Below are 19,438 nucleotides of genomic sequence, written 5' to 3' on the forward strand. Positions count from 1 at the left end.
TGACCAAGTTTCTCTATCTGATGTTTGAATTCCTGCTCCTCTGTGTCCCACTGGCAGACCTGTATATGGGCAGCAGTGATGAGAGCAGCTCTAACACACCACAGGTGCTCTGAGCAGCGGCCTGGGACGTTTGAAGTCAAGGCCAACTGGGATCTCAGCCCATCTCAACCCAGCCCACTGCGCACACATTTGATTCCCATTTACACTGTAGCTATTCGATTGATGCATTTCTTTCTCTCTGTTTTTGCTCATTTTCTATACCCAGCGCTCAATACCCTTTGCATATTGTGTAAGTTAACCAAAAAAGACGTATACCTTATTATTACTAGTATAACTGTAACCGTGAACACATCTGTTGTGTTCAGAGAGTAATGACAGAGATGGGATTTAGGCCTTTTCTCGCTGACCACCCTGATTGACTCCACACACCTTTTGCTAATGCCGGACACTGCAAAACATGCGTATTTTTACTCTTTGCAAATGTGTAGCAGACACACAATCAGTCGTGCCCGCGTTTGCAAGTATTTTTAATTGCAAAAAGTGCAATAAAAATATAATCCAAAGCATCGTAATAGTAGCAGAATCAAATGTGCACCCCAGCTGGAATTATGACATGGGCAAACTGACTTTTCCAACAGGCTTGAAATATATGAGTACCACGAAATCACCAGGTTGCATAGGACTTTTGTCTTTTTAAGTCCAGATGGCTTCCTAATCTATCCTGTGCTGGCCCTTGTTTAATCCCTTTTCTAAAGTTGTACATGGTGTGATTTTTTTTTTTCCTTTTCTTGGTATCTGTCCTTGTGTAAAGTTTTGATGAAGCTCAGCAGCCCCATGAATCTTTTTGTGATGGCAAAGTGTCCAAAATGCTAGCTGAGCACTGACACCATGATCTATTGCTTCTCATTTATCTTTATGTGCTGAAATCTCGCACTCGAACACAGCACTATCTTATCTGGACACCGACTGTTTAGCCACACAGAGAAACTGAAGCAGAAAACGCTGTACATGCCTGTTCCTGTATCTACAACTTTGAAATACGAAAGTTAAGAAATTGTAATCTAGCTACATTAAGTCATTCGGATTACTTTACATGCAATGGCAAAATATACTCAACAAGACGTTTTTTTCCCATTGTGAAACATATTATAGTTTTAAAACGTTTGCACTTAATTACACTGTGTTGTATTTACTTACTGCTGATTCAGGTTTGCACTGTACACAGCTGTATGACCGTGCAGATCTCATTAAAAGCAGAGAAAAGGAGAGAGGCCACTTCATCTGGCTTCTGTTAGCCACGAGCGTATAAAAATCAAATGTGGTTTAGACACACACACTCTCACTGGGAGGTAGGACCCCAGCATGGTGGTCACAGCTCCTCCACGGATCTGTAATGCCAGCTTTAGTGAACTTATGAGACAGTGAGGGCTCAGAAAGGACTAAAGCACCTGGCACAGAAACAGAAACAGAAACAGAAAACAAGACAGAGAAAGAATCCTGTGGATATCTGTAGATGTTTCTGTCTGACATAGATGGTTGAAGATTTGAGCTGGATCTGAACCTATTCCACACTGAAACATTTGTGTTTTTATGTCATATTTAAATGTGTCCACAAGGACATGTGTCCTGCTAAATGCTTCACCCGTTTGATTGATAGGGTCATGTACAGCATTTACCTTAAACGTTGCCATTTTCTGACAGGGCTAAATTATATTTTAGTTATGCACTCATTGACATACAAAATTATAGTATGAGATGTGATTAGTTTGTGACAATTAAATGAAGGCCAACTAAAGTATTATGTCTTTTATTTAGCAAAATAAAAATGACTTTTATGAGTTGGAATCATAGATGCTTGTATCTTGTAGTATCTGCTGCTCAGCAGAGCAGAACTGTGTAATCACTGTGTAATTGGGCTGTGCTACGTATACCGCTGGCATGGTCATTAGAAGATAGAACAAAACATTTAACAGGGAACCACAGATCAAAACTGGACGTACTTTGCAACAAAATGTGCTGAAATTGTTGGAATGAACTCGGTGTAGTCAGTGCGCCCCATGTGAGTTCCCTCAGAGACATGTCTCTAGACCATTGGTCTTCAATTTCCTGTTGCGGTAAGCCCAGGATCACAGCCGTCCTGAGTGGCAATTTGTATTGTATGTGCATTTATTGTTAGTGCCTGACATGGCAAAACAACTAACAGCATACTGAAAATTAGAACATACAAAAGAGTCCATTCTGAGGTTGTGTCACCAGGAAATATTTTGCTTGTGTAGAATATCCTCCATGTGAGAAAAGATATGAAAATGGTCAAAATGGTTAAACAATGTTTTCCACCATCAATCATTTGTGGTGGAAACGACCTCGAGGAATTCATGAGACATGCAAAAATATTTAGAAAAAGAAATTACAGCAGTTTATGAATTAATTTAGAACTATGCATATTCCTGGCAACCCGATTCATCAGAACATTGATCCCAGATCAGAAAAGTGTCTTGCGTTATGTGTATGAAATGCACTGTCCAAGTCCAGTCGGATCATTGTCAAAAATCTGCAAGAAAAGTGCCGAACACATTCTCTCAGTTGAATAATAGTGCCTTTCTTGCCATCTTTTTTAACAATAGTTGTTTTGAGCTAAACCCAAAACATGGCACATCCGTGATCCTCTTGGCACGTGTCCCGACCTGTCAGGAGCACATACACATCAGTGAGTAGCTAGCATGTTGCTCTGGATGAAAAAGGCTTGGACATTCCTCAGTGCATGGTATCACGTTTTTTTGGCACCTGAATATTGAGCAGTGTGCGGCGGTAAACACACGTCCACTGCTCTACACTGATCTCTCCACAGATAAAAGCAACACTGGAGCTGCTGTGACCTGTCTACATTATCATGAAAAAAGAATCTCCATCAAATTAACTCTAGTAACTTAAATTATGGCAAGACCATTATTACTGTTGATATCAGCGAACTGAGAACACATTATTAATTCAGTTTTCAACACAAAGAACTGCACATGGCTTTTGATATGGAATAAAGAAAGGAGAAGAGAGGAGAGCAGAGGGTGACTGATTGCAGGGCATTGGACCAAATGCGAACCAGAGACGGCGAAATGTCAGAAGTGCAATGGATTTATACTTACCTGGTCCCTCGAGATCTGCCACACATACAACAGAACAAAAGGAAGGGTCTAGAGATGTGAAAAGGTATGAGCAAAAGGTCAATGGTCATACAGTGCAACCGGATTAGTAAAAATCGAGCAACAAAGATGAGCGAGGGGCGTGTCCAGGCAGAGTACAGTGGTATCAGATGGAACTTATTTTGGCCAACCTTATGTAGCGGGTGCATACATCTGCCCTCCGCATGCTGGCTGCTCTGGGTGGGCTGCAACAGTATGCCTCTGCTGCTGCCACTGGGACCTCTACTGTATAGGGGTCACATCAAAAAGCATTTAGGCTAATGTTAGTATGTTACTAATCACTTAAACCGCAACAACTGTATTGCCCCATTTAAAGTCCCGGTGTTATGTTTTTTCTCTCTCTGATTATCTGCCTGCATCTGTCTGTGTCATGTTGAGATTTTAACATCTCTCCCACTGTTGTTAGCAGGGCAGGGTTGCCAGGTGTTAATAAGCAAAAGTATTTCAAAATCCGCCCAAAACCAGCGGACATGCGGCGTGACCGTAATTTCCAATGCATTTCTCGCTTTTTCTGACTTTAAGAGTAGCTCTGATGGCTCTGATTGGGATTTAGTTTGGAATTATGCTATAAAAAGCAAAACAGTGCTAATCTAAAAAATCTAATTGTGTGTGAATACAGCGGACCTGGCAACCCTATGGAGGGGATGGGGGCAAACCTTGAATCAAAGTGTTCCCTATGTGTATATACCTTGACAACTGCAAAAGTTGGATCTTTTACACATAATGCTGTAAATATTTTTTTCTAAAATGGATAGGTCAAAATGCCTTTAGATTGTTTGGCGCATAGGTATCAGAAAACAAAGTACGCCCATAACTTAACTTAACTCCACTGTCCATGAGATATGTTTTTTTTTAGGTTGTGTATTTCCATTATGTTTATCTATTCATATGTTTCTTAATTGGGTGATGACTGTAGGTTTGACTCCACCTGTTCTCCTGCTCCACCCAGCGGCTGATCCCCCTTTGTTTCTGCCTTCTGTCCTGGTCCATCCAGCGGCTGTTCCACCTCTTCTGCTGCCTCGTGTCCTGCTCCACCCAGCGGCTGTTCCACCTCTTCTGCTGCCTCGTGTCCTGCTCCACCCAGCGGCTTATCCACCTCTTCTGCTGCCTCGTGTCCTGCTCCACCCAGCCGCTTATCCACCTCTTCTGCTGCCTCGTGTCCTGCTCCACCCAGCAGCTTATCCACCTCTTCTGTTGCCTCGTGTCCTGCTCCACCCAGCGGCTGTTCCACCTCCTCTGCTGCCTCGTGTCCTGCTCCACCCAGCGGCTGTTCCACCTCTTCTGCTACTGCTGCCTCGTGTACTGCTCCACCTGGCAGCTGTACAACCTCTGCTACTGGTTACTTCACTGCGGAGGAAGTGCGGGCGGAGCTCAAGAGGGTGCGCCATGGCAAGTCAGCTGGACCGGATGAAATAACACCATGGGTCCTGAAGGATTGCTGCAGAGCTGGCGTTGTGCCGGTGACAAAGGTCAGGAGGCCGTCTGGGGTCAAAGATTACAGACTGGCCCTGACGTCTGTGATCATGGAGACCCTTGAAAGACTCCTCCGACTTCTGGGGTCACGATTGCAGCAGGCTCTGGATCCATTGCAGATGCCTATCGAGAGAAGATGGGTGTGGAGGATGCCACATGCTTCACTCAACTCTCTCCTTCCTTGAGGGCTCTGGGGTGTATGTGAGGCTCATGTTATTCGACTTCTCAAGTGCGTTCAATACCATCCAGCCTATGATTATGAGAGGCAAACTTGAGAGGTTAAAGGTGGAGCCAGCCTTCATTGAGTGGATCACTAATTGTCTGACTGAGAGGCCACAGTATGTCAGGCTGGGGAGCTTGTACGTTGCATGTACAGTGGTGACCAGAATTGGATTCCCCCAGGGAACTGTGCTGTCCCCTTTTCTCTTCACCCTATACACATCCGGCTTTGCATACAGGTCTCCATCATGCCGCATCTGAAAATATTCGGACGATGAAGCTGTTGTGGCATATGTGAAGAGAGGGGACAAAGAGGAGAACAGGATGGTCATCTCGGAGTTTACAAGCTGGAGCTAGGACAATGGACTGGTGTTGAACACAGCAAAGACCAAGGAGATGATTGTGAACTTCAGTAGGCGGAAAGCACACCGCCCGCCTGTCAAGATCGATGGTGAGCGCATCAAGGTGGTCACCACCTATATCTATTTAATCACACAGCAATGAACATTTCAAAGCATCAGTGTTCTTTGATGGTAAACGAACAGTTTGTGCTCTTGCCTCACAGTAAGGGATTTCCAGGTGCAGGTCTCTGTGCGGAGTTTGCATATTTCTCTTGTCCATTGTTCAGCTCAGTTAGTTTTATCCTCAATTCTATCACATTTTGTACTGTATACAGAGAATCATATTTGCATTAAAACCTTACTTATTACAAAGTAATGTCAACAATAGCGGGAAACAGAAGAACTACAATATTACAGTAACTACAATAAGCTCATTATAGCTTAAAGATCTACTGTTTTCTTTCACGCAGGTATCAGGCCCACACTGCATGTTACGTCTGTATGAAACAAACACATGACATCCGTCTGTCCACTCACTTCCATAGAGCACAGACCACCAGGCTCTCACTGATACTGGGCCCAGGACTGGTCTGCATTAGGCCCTCTCTCCATTACAGCCCTCCTCCTCTGAACCGGGCCTCCGTGCAGTATAAATCAGCTGCTCTCTGCATCCTGACAACAGTTTTTCTTCCCCGGCCAGCAGCGCCAACAGGCCTCAGCTCTTCCAGCTTTTTTGATGACTTTGATTTGGACCGGCGAACACACATTTGAAGAATGATGCAACCTGGACACAGTTAACATGGAGCAGGTGATGCACTGCTCAGTGCGGCCGCAAAAACTCAAAGACATGGTTCCTCCTAAACACAGCTGTAAAACCTTTATGGGTTTGTCAAGCAAACTTTAAATTCACTCGATGTGCATTTTAGCAGTGGTATAAGATTGGTCTGTGCTCAACATGTCATATCAGCAATATATTATGGAATACTATGGAGCGAATTGCGATACAGGCTAAAAATATTGTATTCATACTTTGTGCTTGTTTGACCCCAGGATTTATTCAGAATATGCACACTAATCACCATATTCCGGAACTTCCCGTTGAAGTCCCCTTAGCACAGTGTTGACTTGTTGGTGGAAATGAACATTGGACATTTTACACAAATCAATCAACTAATTATCAGATTTTAGCTGCAAACATTTTCCCTCGTTCTCCACTTAATGGATGGACTCCGCGCTCCACTGGAAGTGTTGATACAATGGAAGTGCTGATCTGTGGCAAAAAGAGGCAAAAGTGGGCGCGGAGGAATAAGGTGAATAAGGTTTAACTTCCATCCATCGTAATGTATATTTAAATAAATAGGGGCAGTTCCAAACAGCTGATTGCCAACCAAAATGGAACCAAAAGTTACATGCCTGAGAATGGTCCATACATTAGAATACTGTGGGATATGTATTTTTGGGCTTGTGTAAAGTATGGAGTTCAATAAAAATGCTTTTTTTTTTTGACTGTAGTAAAAAATACAGTTAGAGTAAAAGTCAGATTTGTACTTACACAGATGCTTGAGAGATACTGTAGATCAGAGTAAACATAACGGAACAAGATCCTACTGCCGTTGCTGTGTCTGATCCAGTCAGATCTCAGAAGCTAAGCAGGGTAGGGCCTGTTTGGTCAATGGATGGGAAACCGCTAGGGCACACTAGGAAGCCTGGGTGAATGAGTGGTGGTCGGAGAGGCCAATGGCATAGATTGGCAGCCTCGCTTCCGTCAGTCTACCCCAGGGAAGCTGTGGCTACATAATTTACGTAGCTTACCACCTATAGTGTGAATGGGTGTGTTGCATATTATCATTATTATTATTATTATTATTATTATTATTATTATTATTATTATTATTATTATTATTATTATTATTATTATTATTATTATTATTATTATTATTATTATTATTATTATTATTATAAATAAATTAGAAGAATATCCACAAGAATAAGAAGAATGTCTAGATTAGTGATCGGTTAGTGCCTATGCCTGCCAGACCAACAGCAAGACCCCATTACAACATGTGCAAAAGACAAAATTGACCCAACTAGATAAGCATCTCCTCCCATCAGTGGGCACTACTCAGGCTGGACATATACCACCAACTGCCCCCAAGAGGACCAACATAATGGGTGTAAACACACTCTGGAACTAATTGGGCCAAACTTATACCAGGTTCCTCGAGGTGCAGGTGGAAAGGATCCGAAATGAGTCTGCAGTGATTTAGATAAGTTCACTCTAAACTGCTACTATACAACTTCATGCTGTACTTTACTATTGTCATTGCTTTTGTGTATCCAAAGCCACTCTCAGGGCAAAATGTTGTGTGTGATAATTGTTTTTTAATTTTGTTTTTCAATTGATGTCTCAAAACCTCCATGTACTTTTTGAGCAATTTTGAGGCCTATCTACTTATGTCCCATTTTTCATCTTTAAGGGATGACGTGTGAATATGTTATTGTCCACAGAGTTCCATGATTGTCTTTGGTTTTACAATTAAATACACACATATGCACTGCACTCGTGCCTCACAGCATTATTATTATGATTATGTATTCATTTATTCCAGGCAATGGCACAGAGGAGCACATCCTCATAGTTAGGCCATGCAGTATGAACAACATCACACATCAACATGCAGATATGAAGATCCAATTCTGCCTGAAAGGGAGTGGGAAGAAGATCATTTATTCAATCCCACCCCCAATTCCAATTCAGTAATTACTATAGTGAGCTTCACTGTTGCTTTGTTCAGAGATTATTATACAAATGTTATAACATGGTGGTATACTAAAAAATAAAAAAAATCATTACATGTAACAACAATGTATACCTACAGTGGTAAGTAGAATGATCAACAATGGTACAGACAGGACATACCAACAAAGATAAGGAAACAAGGAGCACTTGTTAAGACTTAGTACAACTATTTTAATTTAAGGACACAATGTTTGTATAATAGTTTGAATCTATAAACAGTTTGGCATTGCTTGCGTTGTATACCCAGTTTGTTCCGAAGTCTTATTCTGCATACAGACACACAATACATAAATAAATGATGATAATAATAATAATAATAATAATAATAATAATAATAATAATAATAATAATAATAATAATAATAATAATAATAATAATAATAATAATAATAATAATAATAATAATAATAATAATAATAAAAAAAAAATTAAAAACTGAATTAGGTCAAATAGCATAAAAAAACAACAACATTACATTACAGTTATAAACATTAAGTCATATAGCCTGTATTAGGGGCTTATGGTGCCTTTTCTTATGCCTTTAGTTACAAATGTACAAAATAAACAACTACAAAACCTATAAAATGTGGCCTAATGAGCGCTTGTAATATTTTAGGCGCAACATATTAGTTGAATAACCAACATGTTATTGTTGTTGTTTCATTGTTTCAAATAACTAGACATGTTTAAATGATGTTGTAAAATACGAGTCGTGACAGACACCATTAAGCAATTCTGTGCTGCCACCTGGTGGTTAGGTTCATTTTCGGATCACTGCAGCATTTTATTATGAGGGGGTGGGTTCAGGGGGGAGCCGGGACGCAGTTTGCAAATTCTTGTCCAATGCACATTTTATAGCTTATATTCAAGGTCGAGGGTGAACAAAGCTTTTATTCCGATCGAGTTTCATGACGTGACTCATGCCAAGTCATGTGTGTGTTTAAGTTTCGTTTTGTCAAAAGCGAGAGAGGTGTATTTATCATGTCTATGACTCACGCACGGCATCTGATCATGCACATAAAACAAGGAAACGGGAAACGAAAGAAAACTGACATCTTCATGACACTTCATTGAGTTCAGTTTATTGTGTGGTTAAGCGCAGCACGGGCGGCAGTTTTATTTTTACCGGACACAGGCTAGAATTCATTATGGGGAAGTTTTCGCTTAAAGAACTGTGCCAGGCTGGACTGGATTTCTATGAGTTTCTTACAGAGACCAATAGAACCTCCATCACTGATAAAGAAACACTCAAACAAATCTACAACACGGAGTTCAGGACCAGGTGAGTTGTAGTAAATCACATTTTCTGTTGACATTTTGTGTGTCTTCACTACTTACGACTTGGTCATTTTCTAGGACTTCTCACGGAAGCGATCCACAATTTAGTCGAGTTATTTACGCATTAAGGACAAGTAACAAGCTTGCTAGGACGGAGAGAGGAGTGATTCATTTTCAGTCAAAAGTATGTGGCTTTGTATATCTATTAACTTGGGACTATATTGCAAATGTAGATAGATCCATATGTGTGAACTTTTTATTTGCATCTGGATTTCCAATGATTTGAATGTGCTTATTGTAGGTACAGGCTCTTTATGTGGACCAATGGAGTTCAGGCAGAAGACAGCACCCCTCGGACCAACGCGAGGAGACAGGTGCAGCGGCCAGCACCCCAAATGCACAGGGCTACTACACCCCTCCAGAGCAGGGAGAGACTGGGGTTCGATGCCGCAGGAAACTGGCCATTGATCTATTAAAAAAACTCAAGACTAACAGGTAGTAAAACAATAATAACACCACTGTATTGTAGAGAGAAAAACAAAGTTCTACAATTTAAATTTTTTGGAGGGCAGGGCTTGTTTAACTCTCTGGGCAATTTCCTCTTTTCTAGAACGTGTGATTAACACATTTCCACCACTTTTTAATACCACACTGATGGACAAAGAGTTCTTAAGCTGTATTAGCATTACGACTATAATAAGTGCAGATGACAGTGTAAAACAGTGCTCGCTTTTGAGCCCTATGCAGAAACGTTTAGTGCTGCCCTGTTTAGAATGTTATATCACTTGAACCTAATCGTTTTATACCCCTGTACCATATTTGCACAGGGCAGAGTTCACCTCAGACAAGTATGGCATTCAAATATCTTCGGAGGAGCTCCTGGGGGCCGATGGGAAAATGAGCCTGTTTGTGGAAAGCATGAGAGAGGTACACTTCATCCCTAACCTAAAACAATGATAAGAGGGAACAGGCAGTAATGGCTGTTCGGGTTTGGGTCTGTTTTGCAGTACACCATGTCCCTGAACATCGAAAACACCAGTAACCAAACAGTGCATTTCACTTACTACACTGCTCTGCACTGGCTCCAGTTCTTTTCTCTGGAGGATGAGTACAAAGTGACCAAGAATAACCCCCTGGCACTCCATCCAGGTAAGGGTGATTTGATCAGGTGATGAAGCAGTAATATATACAGGTATTTTTGTAGGTGTAGGTGTCCACTAGGGCTGAACGATATAGAAATAACTTGCGTTTTATGATATGGCTGTGCAATATTGTTTCGAAATCTCACGAAACCATTTCAACACGATATGTTCCATTGTAATTAAACACAAATCATAACTCAAAAGGAGACTAAAATTGAACTACGCTTGGAAATGTGAAACTGAACTTTTACACATTTATAACTTTAATGCATTGTTTGTTTTTGGCTGAGTTGGCAAAAAATGTGTCGATCTCGGTCAGATGAAAACTTAAAGGAATGGGCCACCGTTTTCACATACTGAGATATGGTCTTAACTGAGCTTAGACGAGTTGATGCGTACCTTTCTAGTCTATACGCGTGCCCTCAGTCAGGCAAACAGAGCACAGGCGATGTTAGCAAAAGCCTCTCCTCCTCTCCTCTATGGGGGAGCGAAGTTAGAAGTGACCAAGCTCTTCCACGTTTTCCTATTTAAATACGGTTACGTAAAGAGTTACATGATCCAAGTACACAAAATTAAAACATGTTGTTTTCTAAGCGGATTAAAAGGGGAACTATATTGTAAGGCGTAATAACACCTTAGGCACTTTGACTTTACTGCACGGACATCAACGTGCTTCTGGTGTTATCACTCACGTAACCGTAGTTAAAGTTAAAGTTAATGTATTATGCAAAATCGACTTTTTCAAGCTTTACATCATATTATTATGTCATTCCCTCATTAAAAACATGCCTGAAGTGTTGCCTTGGCACATTCACGTATTTTTGAGTAATCTGTAAAAACTCTGATGGCAGCCATTTTAAGGATAGGTTCTGCCTCCTCCTAGGAACGCCCCCACCTCCTGGAGACGCCTCCGAGCTTTCGTCACCAGCCGAGTAACCAACCACTGCTCCTCAGCAGAACCCCCTCCCCACTGATGCCACAGACAGCGTGTGGAGGGGGCGTGTCAGAAAGGGTCGGAAAGAGACAGAGGCCTATTTCAAGACATTCGCTACAGCCATTTTGAGAGAGTACAAGGCAGTTATTCTAATTTACTGCATTTACAGACCAACAGAAGGTTTCGTCATCACTGTAGTGTGCTATAGACTGGTGCTATGTGATTGAAAAAAGCATAATACCCCCTCTTTAAATAGGGAAAATGTGGAAGAGCTTGGTCGCTTCTAGCTTCACTCCTGTTTGGCCCCATAGAGGAGAGGAGGAGAGGCTTTTGCTAACACCGCCAGTGCTCTGCATTACTTAGGGCACGCGTAAAGACCAGACAGGTACGCATCAACTCGTCTAAGCTTAGTTAAGAACATATCTCAGTATGTGAAAATGGTGGCCTGTTCCTTTAAGTGGTGTTGCGATATCTTGTCGTTTCTTGTGATACGGATATTCATCACCTAATGCATCACCCAATAAAAAAAAAATCGAGATACAATATTTTTTGCGTTAGATTGTCCACTTATAATGATCCAGGAAAGTAATATTAGTTTGAATTGGAATACCCAGAAAGTCACCCTGAGGTCATGTGGTCATAATTTCCCCCCTAACATTATTATTTATATAGCATAGTATGAAAAAATTAACAATACATATCATGTCTATCTATCATATCTTTGATCCTACTGCCCACTAAAATGTGTATCAATTGATCAAGTTGGCTGATTTACCATTTGTTGCATGGCTCTTGGGGTACTAAACCGCTGCTATGTCTTTTGCTGCTAAGACAGGGGCTGTACTCCAGATGGCAAGTGGTACTCAGTTACATTTACTGAAGTACATGTACTTTTTGAAGTAACTGTACTTCTTATATGGTACTTTTTACTTCTACTTTAGCAATATTATACTGAAATATCTACTTTCTTGAGTTAAGTAAGTACATTTTTAAGAGGCAAAAGCTTCATGTGACACATAGAATAGATGTAGTTTGTGTTTAATGTACTTTATTCTTGAAAAACAAATATTTTGTATATTTTTGGGCATTTCTTTTGGAAATACTAGGATTTTATTTTACATAATTTCATGTTTTGTTTGTCATAATCTGCGTCACTATTGAATAAGCGTAAATCAGGCTTTTACGCTCAAACAGACAATTAGCATTTTCCTCAAGTACTTTTTAACTTTATTTTATTGTGGGCACTACTTTTTACTTCTTATGTACAATTATTCTATTACTGCAGTAATTATTATAGCTACTCTATCCACCTGTGCTATACACTAATTACTACGATGCCTGTGTAACCTTCAATTTCAACCTTGTTTTGTAGGCAATCACTACGAAATCAAGGTCAAGTTCAGTGGTAATGCGATTGGTTTCCACCCAGCAACACTCGCATTTGAATTCAAGTTGGACCTAAGCTCTTCAACTTCTTTTCACATCGTGCGCTATATTGAGGCTCAGTGTATGACACAACTGGGCAAAGAGCTGGTACCTATTGCCCCCTACAGGCCTCATTCACTCCCTGCTTGGACCCCGCCTACTGAATTCACCATTGTGGATGGGCAGCCTCCTGAAGGGTAGTGCACACAATATTAAGATCATTTCTGACTGGCATATGACTCTAACTTCTCACCTCTTAGAATGTCTGTGATGAAGCTGAGAAATGAAGTGGAGCTAAAGCCATATCGAATCCCAGACTTCATGGAGCATCTAGTGAGAGTACTCAAACAAGAAACAACCTACAATGACACAAGGTATCAACTTATTTCACAACAAGATCGAAAAAACACACCGTATTTGGTTTTACATATGAGTTATTTTAATATACTATATATTTGTGTTTTTAGGAAAGACATACTAGAGGCCCCTTTGAGGTGGGAAAACTATGCAGAAAGGTTTAAGCTGTTGCTTTACATTGAAGAGCTGCAGATGGTGGTGGATATTAGGAGATACAACATTCCAAATGACGATCAACCAGAGGCGACGATGGAAAAAGACAAATTTAACAAGAAACTTCTGATTCTCAAGGTACTGTTTTTATGGATAAACTGCTAAACTTCACATTACTAGTTATTCATTTAAGTTAACATCTGTTCATAAGGTCCCAGGTGTGGCTGAGAATCGTCCGTCAGTGCTGAGAGGGGACAAGCTGCTGGTTTATCCTGTAGAAGAGACAACGAAGAAATATTGTGGTTATGTCCACAGTGTGGAACTGGACAGTGTCAAACTAGGCTTTAGCTCAGAGTAAGACTGTCATCAGGTGCATTTATAAAGTTTATGCTTCTTTGATATTAAAATGTGTTGTGCGACTTTTCAGGTTGCTTGCTCGCTTCATAGATGGCATGAAGTTTAAAATCGAGTTCACAGTAAATCGTCTGATTCTGAGAATTCAGCACAGAGCGGCTGAGTTTGCAGTGAAAAGGGGATTGGACCCAGTGCTGTTTCCAGCTGTACCCCCTTCATCTGATCCACAACAGACTCTTCCAGATCTTAAGTGCGCAGCTTAAAAAATATATACTGCATGAACTGCAAAATCAATTCAATACTCACATAACACATTTGTGAATTAAAATTGTTGTCAATTTTATAGACTTTTTGACAGGAAGCTAGAGGAAAACCCAGAGCAGTATCGAGCTGTGCAACACATTGTTGCAGGTTCATCCAAGCCTGCCCCTTACCTGGTGTTTGGTCCACCGGGGACAGGTACTAATTTATGCTTACACAAAACAGCCATGCAAACAGATTCATACACTAAAGTTTAGCTACTGTAGGTAGGTGAAAAAGAAAGAAAACAAGAAAGGCTTGCTGGTAGTGTAAGTGTTATATTTGTTGCTGCTGTGTTGGTACTGGATAACCCTGTCTATGATCAAACTAATCTCATGTTATAAAAGCCCAAAATCAAAACATCGACAGTCATGAATGGGCTGTACAGTTTGTGTGTTCACCGTCTCTGGGTTGCTAGTCCTCTCTAGCCATAAACACACAGTATTACTGCCTTTCTCTTCAACTCGAGAATAACACACATTTCCTCAGGAGAAATCATTTTCAAAATTTGCTGAAACACTGCTCTGTTAATAGCCTAATACAGAATATAGGATTAAATTAAATGCTTTACTTTAATAGGCAAAACTGTGACTGTGGTGGAGGCCATCAAACAGATAGAGAAAGGTCAGGCCAACTGTCACATCTTGGCCTGTGCCCCGTCCAACAGTGCCGCCGATCTCCTCTGCAAAAAGATTCGGGACCATGTGGATGAGGCTTCCGTGTTCAGGATGTACGCCAGCAGTCGCGATCAAAAGCTGGTACCAATGGAGCTCAAGGTTAATCTTATTGTACTTCATTTGAACAGTAGTGTAATGGTATGGAGGAATCGCATAGGGATCCTTCTTTATGTTTGTCCTTTGGTTCTGCACAGAGTTGCTCTAACCTGGTTGGGGACTGTTATGAGTATCCAGCTAAAGAGAAGTTGATGGAGTATAAAATCGTGGTCACAACACTGATTTCTGCTGGAAGGTACAGAGGAGCACTCCTACTTTGAATTATTTATAGTGAAATGTACAAAAACATGACGTGTATTCTGCAGGCTGGTCTCAGGAAACATCCCCATGGGTCACTTCACCCATGTGTTTGTGGACGAGGCAGGTCACGCTGTGGAGACAGAGTGCATAGTGCCATTAGCAGGTAAAACAATTAGCAAAGTTTACTGTTCTCTGATTTATTGCAAGTATATATTTTTTATGTTTTAATGAATGAAACTGCAGGTCTACTCAACCCAGAGACTGGTCAGGTTGTTTTGGCTGGAGACCCGAAGCAGCTCGGGCCCATTATCAGATCTCCATTTGCTCTAAAGTTTGGATTGGGTAAATCATTAACCTTGTGTTTATGTACTGTAAGTGCCTGGGTCAGTTTTGACTTTATACAAATGTGCTATGTGCAGGGCTGTCGCTGCTAGAGCGTCTGATGACGGATTCTCCTCCTTACCAGAAAACCAATGACGTGTTTGACAACCGCTTCGTCACTAAACTTCTCCGCAACTACAGGTTCCACCATGCTTCTCCTAGGGTGACCAGGTGGCCATTTGTTTTCTGGGTCCCCAATCCAGCTCAGATTGTCCCGAAAATGACACTAGCTCCGGCCGGATCACTAGTAGTTATTGCCAGATTGAAAGCCAACAGACGCTGAACGCCTTTATAATTGTCTGTGGGGTTGCGCTGGATAGCATTCAGGCGCACGGTGACACTTAACCCTATAACACATGCAGTTCTCGGGCCTGTGGCAGACATTATGACCGCTGTAAACTTTGAGGACAGAGATTAGATCTTCACAGAGGTAGAGAAACTGTGATAGTCTATTAGTCTATTGGTTTAAAACTCCTCTGCCTTGATGCGCTGAGCTTATCCCACCCCCTAATCCGCATTTCAGGCAATGTCATCTGGTCACCCAACCTTCATTCAACAAAACCTGCATGTAACATATAAATTAATTGCAAACTAAAACTCCTTTTATGTTTAGGTCTCATCCTGCGATTATAGAAATCCCCAATGAGCTCTTCTATGACAGAGAACTGAAGCCTTTTGCTGAGGAGTATCAACGCAACTTATACTGTAACTGGGAATATCTTCCACGACTGGTAACTAAAAACAAACCCTTTTTCCAAGATATTGTTATTCTCACTTTTCAAATAAAATATCTGCAAAGGTTGTTTCAGGCTTTCAGCAATCAAATAAATTGGCCTTTTTCTATAAAACAAAATGAGGCTATGTAAACTCACTCACTAATTAACTATTTACCTTACGACCTATTTACTTTTAATGTCAGGGTTTCCCCATAATCTTCCATGGAGTGACTGGATTAGATCAACGTGAGTCCAGCAGTCCCTCGTTCTTCAATGTTGCAGAGGTGGAAGTGCTCATGGACTATGTGAAGAAATTGCTACTGACTCAAAGAAAGAAAGGCCACTCCACCCTCTCTCCACGAGACATAGGGATCATCGCCCCCTACAGGAAACAGGTTAGACATGCAGTAATCCTCCTCACATCTGAAAGGGATATTTCAGGGTTTTTGACACAGGGCCTCATTTCCTAGTGATCCAGAGTGTTGTTGATTTCTGGAGATACTGTATATATATTGTTTTAATTCATGCAGTCCTTATATTTGAAAGGTTTAGTGGTGCTAGGCTAGTGCTAAGCTAGCGCATGTCTATGGTAACTACTAGCCTGCATTAAAAAACAGTCTGACCCAAGAACAGTGCACCTGAGGCAAATCACTTATAACACCAGACAACAGATATAAATGTCTGTGTTGACTGAATAATGTTTGAAATATAACCATTTTTTATTTAAAAGAACTTTGAGCAGCATCAGCTTCCTGGTTATAAGCTACGCAGCGGCGGAGTGATCTGCTAGGTTACCGGATATACAGTAGTTTGTTACACATGGAATTCACAAAGGAGCCTTCTACAAATCGGATATGGCAACGTTCGGAGGACTACCCGATGATTTTAAAGAGGGGGTATTATGCTTTTTTCAATCACATAGCTCCAGTCTATATCACACTACAATGATTACCAAACCTTCTGTTGGTCTGTAAATGCAGTAAATTAGAATAACTGCCTTGTACTCTCTCAAAATGGCTGTAGGGAATGTCTTGAAATAGGCCTCTGTCTCTTTAAGAACCTCTGACCCTTTCAGACATGCTGTCTGTGGCATCAGTGGGGAGGGGGTTCTGCTGAGGAGCAGTGGTTGGTTACTCAGCTGGTGACGAAAGCTCGGAGGCGTGTCCAGGAGGTGGGGGCGTTCCTAGGAGGACTCAGGCAAACCTATCCCTAAAATGGCCGCCATCAGAGTTTTTACAGATTACTCAAAAATACGTGAATGTGCCAAGGCAACACTTCAGGCATGTTTTTAATGAGGGAATGACATAATAACATGATGGAAAGCTTGAAAAAGTCCATTTTGCATAATACCCCCCCTTTAAAAGGTTTTTAATGCAGGCTACTAGTTACCATAGACATGCGCTAGCCTAGCACTAGCCTAGCACCACTAAACTCTTCAAATATAAGGACTGCATGAATTAGAAATATATATGTCTCCAGATATCAAAAACACTCTGGATAACTTGGAAATGAGGCCCTGTGTCAAAAATCCCGAAACATCCCTTTAATGTACACTTGTAAACAAAGACTATGAAACTAAAATTCTATCACAGGTGCAGAAAATCCGCAAGGCACTTCAGAAAGTTCAAAAAGATAAGGACTTTAATTTCTTGCAACTGGATGGTCTAAAGGTAATACTGCACATTCCCCATAGCTGCCATAAAATGGCCAGGTTTGCTCAGTTTGCTCATGTCGACTTCAGGTGGGGTCAGTGGAGGAGTTTCAGGGCCAGGAGAGGAGAGTGATCCTGGTGTCCACAGTCCGCAGCAGCCCTGAGTACGCAGAGTTTGACAAGAAGTTCAAGCTGGGATTTGTCAAGAACGAGAAGGTAGATAATATATTTTATTGTAATTTACATTTTTGCTGAGGATATAACATGCTTTTGTTCTTACCAGAGGTTCAATGTGGCTGTGACTCGAGCCAAAGCCCTGCTGATCATCGTGGGAAACCCCTTAGTGCTGAGATCAGACTCAGCCTGGTCACGGTAGGTTTGTCATAATCATCATGTTCATATTTTTAAATATGTGATGCTCAGTTGTTTTGCTTTTTGTTTTGTTTTAGTTTTCTCGAGTACTGCAAAGAACAAGGAGGCTACACAGGTTATGCCCAAAAGGAGGGAGATGAAGACATTGTGGCACGACTCTCAGCTCTGTATCTTGACATGACAGTGGAAGGTCAGAGGCTATTTGTGTTACAAGTGCACTTGCTTGAATAATGTCACTCCATGTTTTATTTGTTTGTATGACTGAAGAATTATAAACCTAGAGCCAGTTTTGTTTTTTATAGATTATTATAGAACCCTAAACTAGTGGTCTCTACCCTGAAACGTCTAAGCCAAATTGTGGAAACTGTCTGATCTGAATGTCTTTGAGAGATACGAGTGGAGTCACCGGGCTGCAGTACCTCACGCTCCACCACTGTGCCTGTATCTTCAAAGTATCTCTTGTCTCGCCCATTTTTATTTTGTAAAAGTTGCTCATGTGGGCGGAAGATTGGAGACTCCACTTTTAACTATGTCATAATGTGAATATTGCCAAATGACAGACATTTTCTGTAGGCTAGTGGAATTGAACAAGATCACAAACAATGAGCTAAACTGCCATATGCTAATGACTCTCAAATACATACAAAAAGAAATAACTGCTTGAGTGTCTACTAATCTTTTCTCTTTTTTTTTTTTTTACAGTGGAAATGGTGAGCGTGGAGAGTGTTGTGCAACAGCAGTTGAACCCAGAGTGGAGAAATGATATCTGAAAAGACCAAATGCTCTTGTGTTTGTGCCCCTGCTATTGTAGCGCATTGAAAGCTAATAATGTTTCCCTGAGGGCCTACATTTTTGGGGCCAGCAGCTCTCATTAATTGAACGAAATTATTTTTCTAATGATACTATTTAATACTATTTTAATTTCTCTGTATGCACTTAAGAGTTATTTTATGTAATATAGCATAAGCTTTCCACTTTTGTTTGTCATTTGTGTTGTGTTGTAAAACGCATGAGCGCACCATGGGTACGTCCCGTGGACAGCTCTGCTCCAGGTATGGGGAGGCGACCACTGCCAGTCTTGAATGCGTGTTTTTTTTTCGCGGCTGACCAGTGGTACGCTGCACGGGACGAGGCACGAGCGCACCTCGTGTTCGGTCTTTGTTCTCATCTCCTCCCGAAAAAGCTCGTCCCGTGACCGCGTGTCATATGGATTCTATTCTGCCAGTGAAAATGAAACTCCAGATCAGTCAATGGGCAAACTAAAGATGCTCTTCCCCGTTCCAGCCGCACAGTTCAGGCAACTGTTCATTTCAACAAATTATAACAGAATTTCTCAGCGCATATCCAACTCCAGCGCGTAGCTGCAACCGAA

The 19,438-nt window shown here is 41.2% G+C and overlaps 1 protein-coding gene across 1 annotated transcript; it reads left to right on the forward strand.

Moving 5' to 3' along the window:
- Positions 1 to 9,130: 9,130 nt before the first annotated feature.
- Positions 9,131 to 18,862, forward strand: LOC306964657 (putative helicase mov-10-B.2). Its single transcript, XM_079558740.1, has 23 exons — positions 9,131 to 9,311; positions 9,386 to 9,491; positions 9,609 to 9,802; positions 10,135 to 10,234; positions 10,315 to 10,456; positions 12,756 to 13,005; positions 13,069 to 13,182; positions 13,276 to 13,456; positions 13,530 to 13,672; positions 13,746 to 13,922; positions 14,019 to 14,131; positions 14,552 to 14,748; positions 14,844 to 14,941; positions 15,012 to 15,109; positions 15,190 to 15,288; positions 15,366 to 15,468; positions 15,941 to 16,058; positions 16,247 to 16,438; positions 17,636 to 17,713; positions 17,785 to 17,910; positions 17,978 to 18,066; positions 18,144 to 18,256; positions 18,769 to 18,862. Exons 1-23 carry the CDS (start codon positions 9,178 to 9,180, stop codon positions 18,834 to 18,836), a joined length of 3,033 nt encoding a protein of 1,010 aa, XP_079414866.1. The 5' UTR covers positions 9,131 to 9,177; the 3' UTR covers positions 18,837 to 18,862.
- Positions 18,863 to 19,438: the final 576 nt, after the last annotated feature.

This window comes from Gobius niger (genome assembly GCF_951799975.1).
Source record: "Gobius niger genome assembly, chromosome: 6".
NCBI lineage: Eukaryota > Metazoa > Chordata > Actinopteri > Gobiiformes > Gobiidae > Gobius > Gobius niger.

Excerpts from the sequence above, each read along its gene's own strand:
- LOC306964657 (XM_079558740.1), top strand. The coding sequence starts at position 9,178 with ATGGGGAAGTTTTCGCTTAAAGAACTGTGCCAGGCTGGACTGGATTTC. Across the intron at positions 15,469-15,940 it reads AAACTTCTCCGCAACTACAG|GTCTCATCCTGCGATTATAG; the intron begins GTTCCACCATGC and ends TTTTATGTTTAG. Across the intron at positions 18,257-18,768 it reads TCTTGACATGACAGTGGAAG|TGGAAATGGTGAGCGTGGAG; the intron begins GTCAGAGGCTAT and ends TTTTTTTTACAG.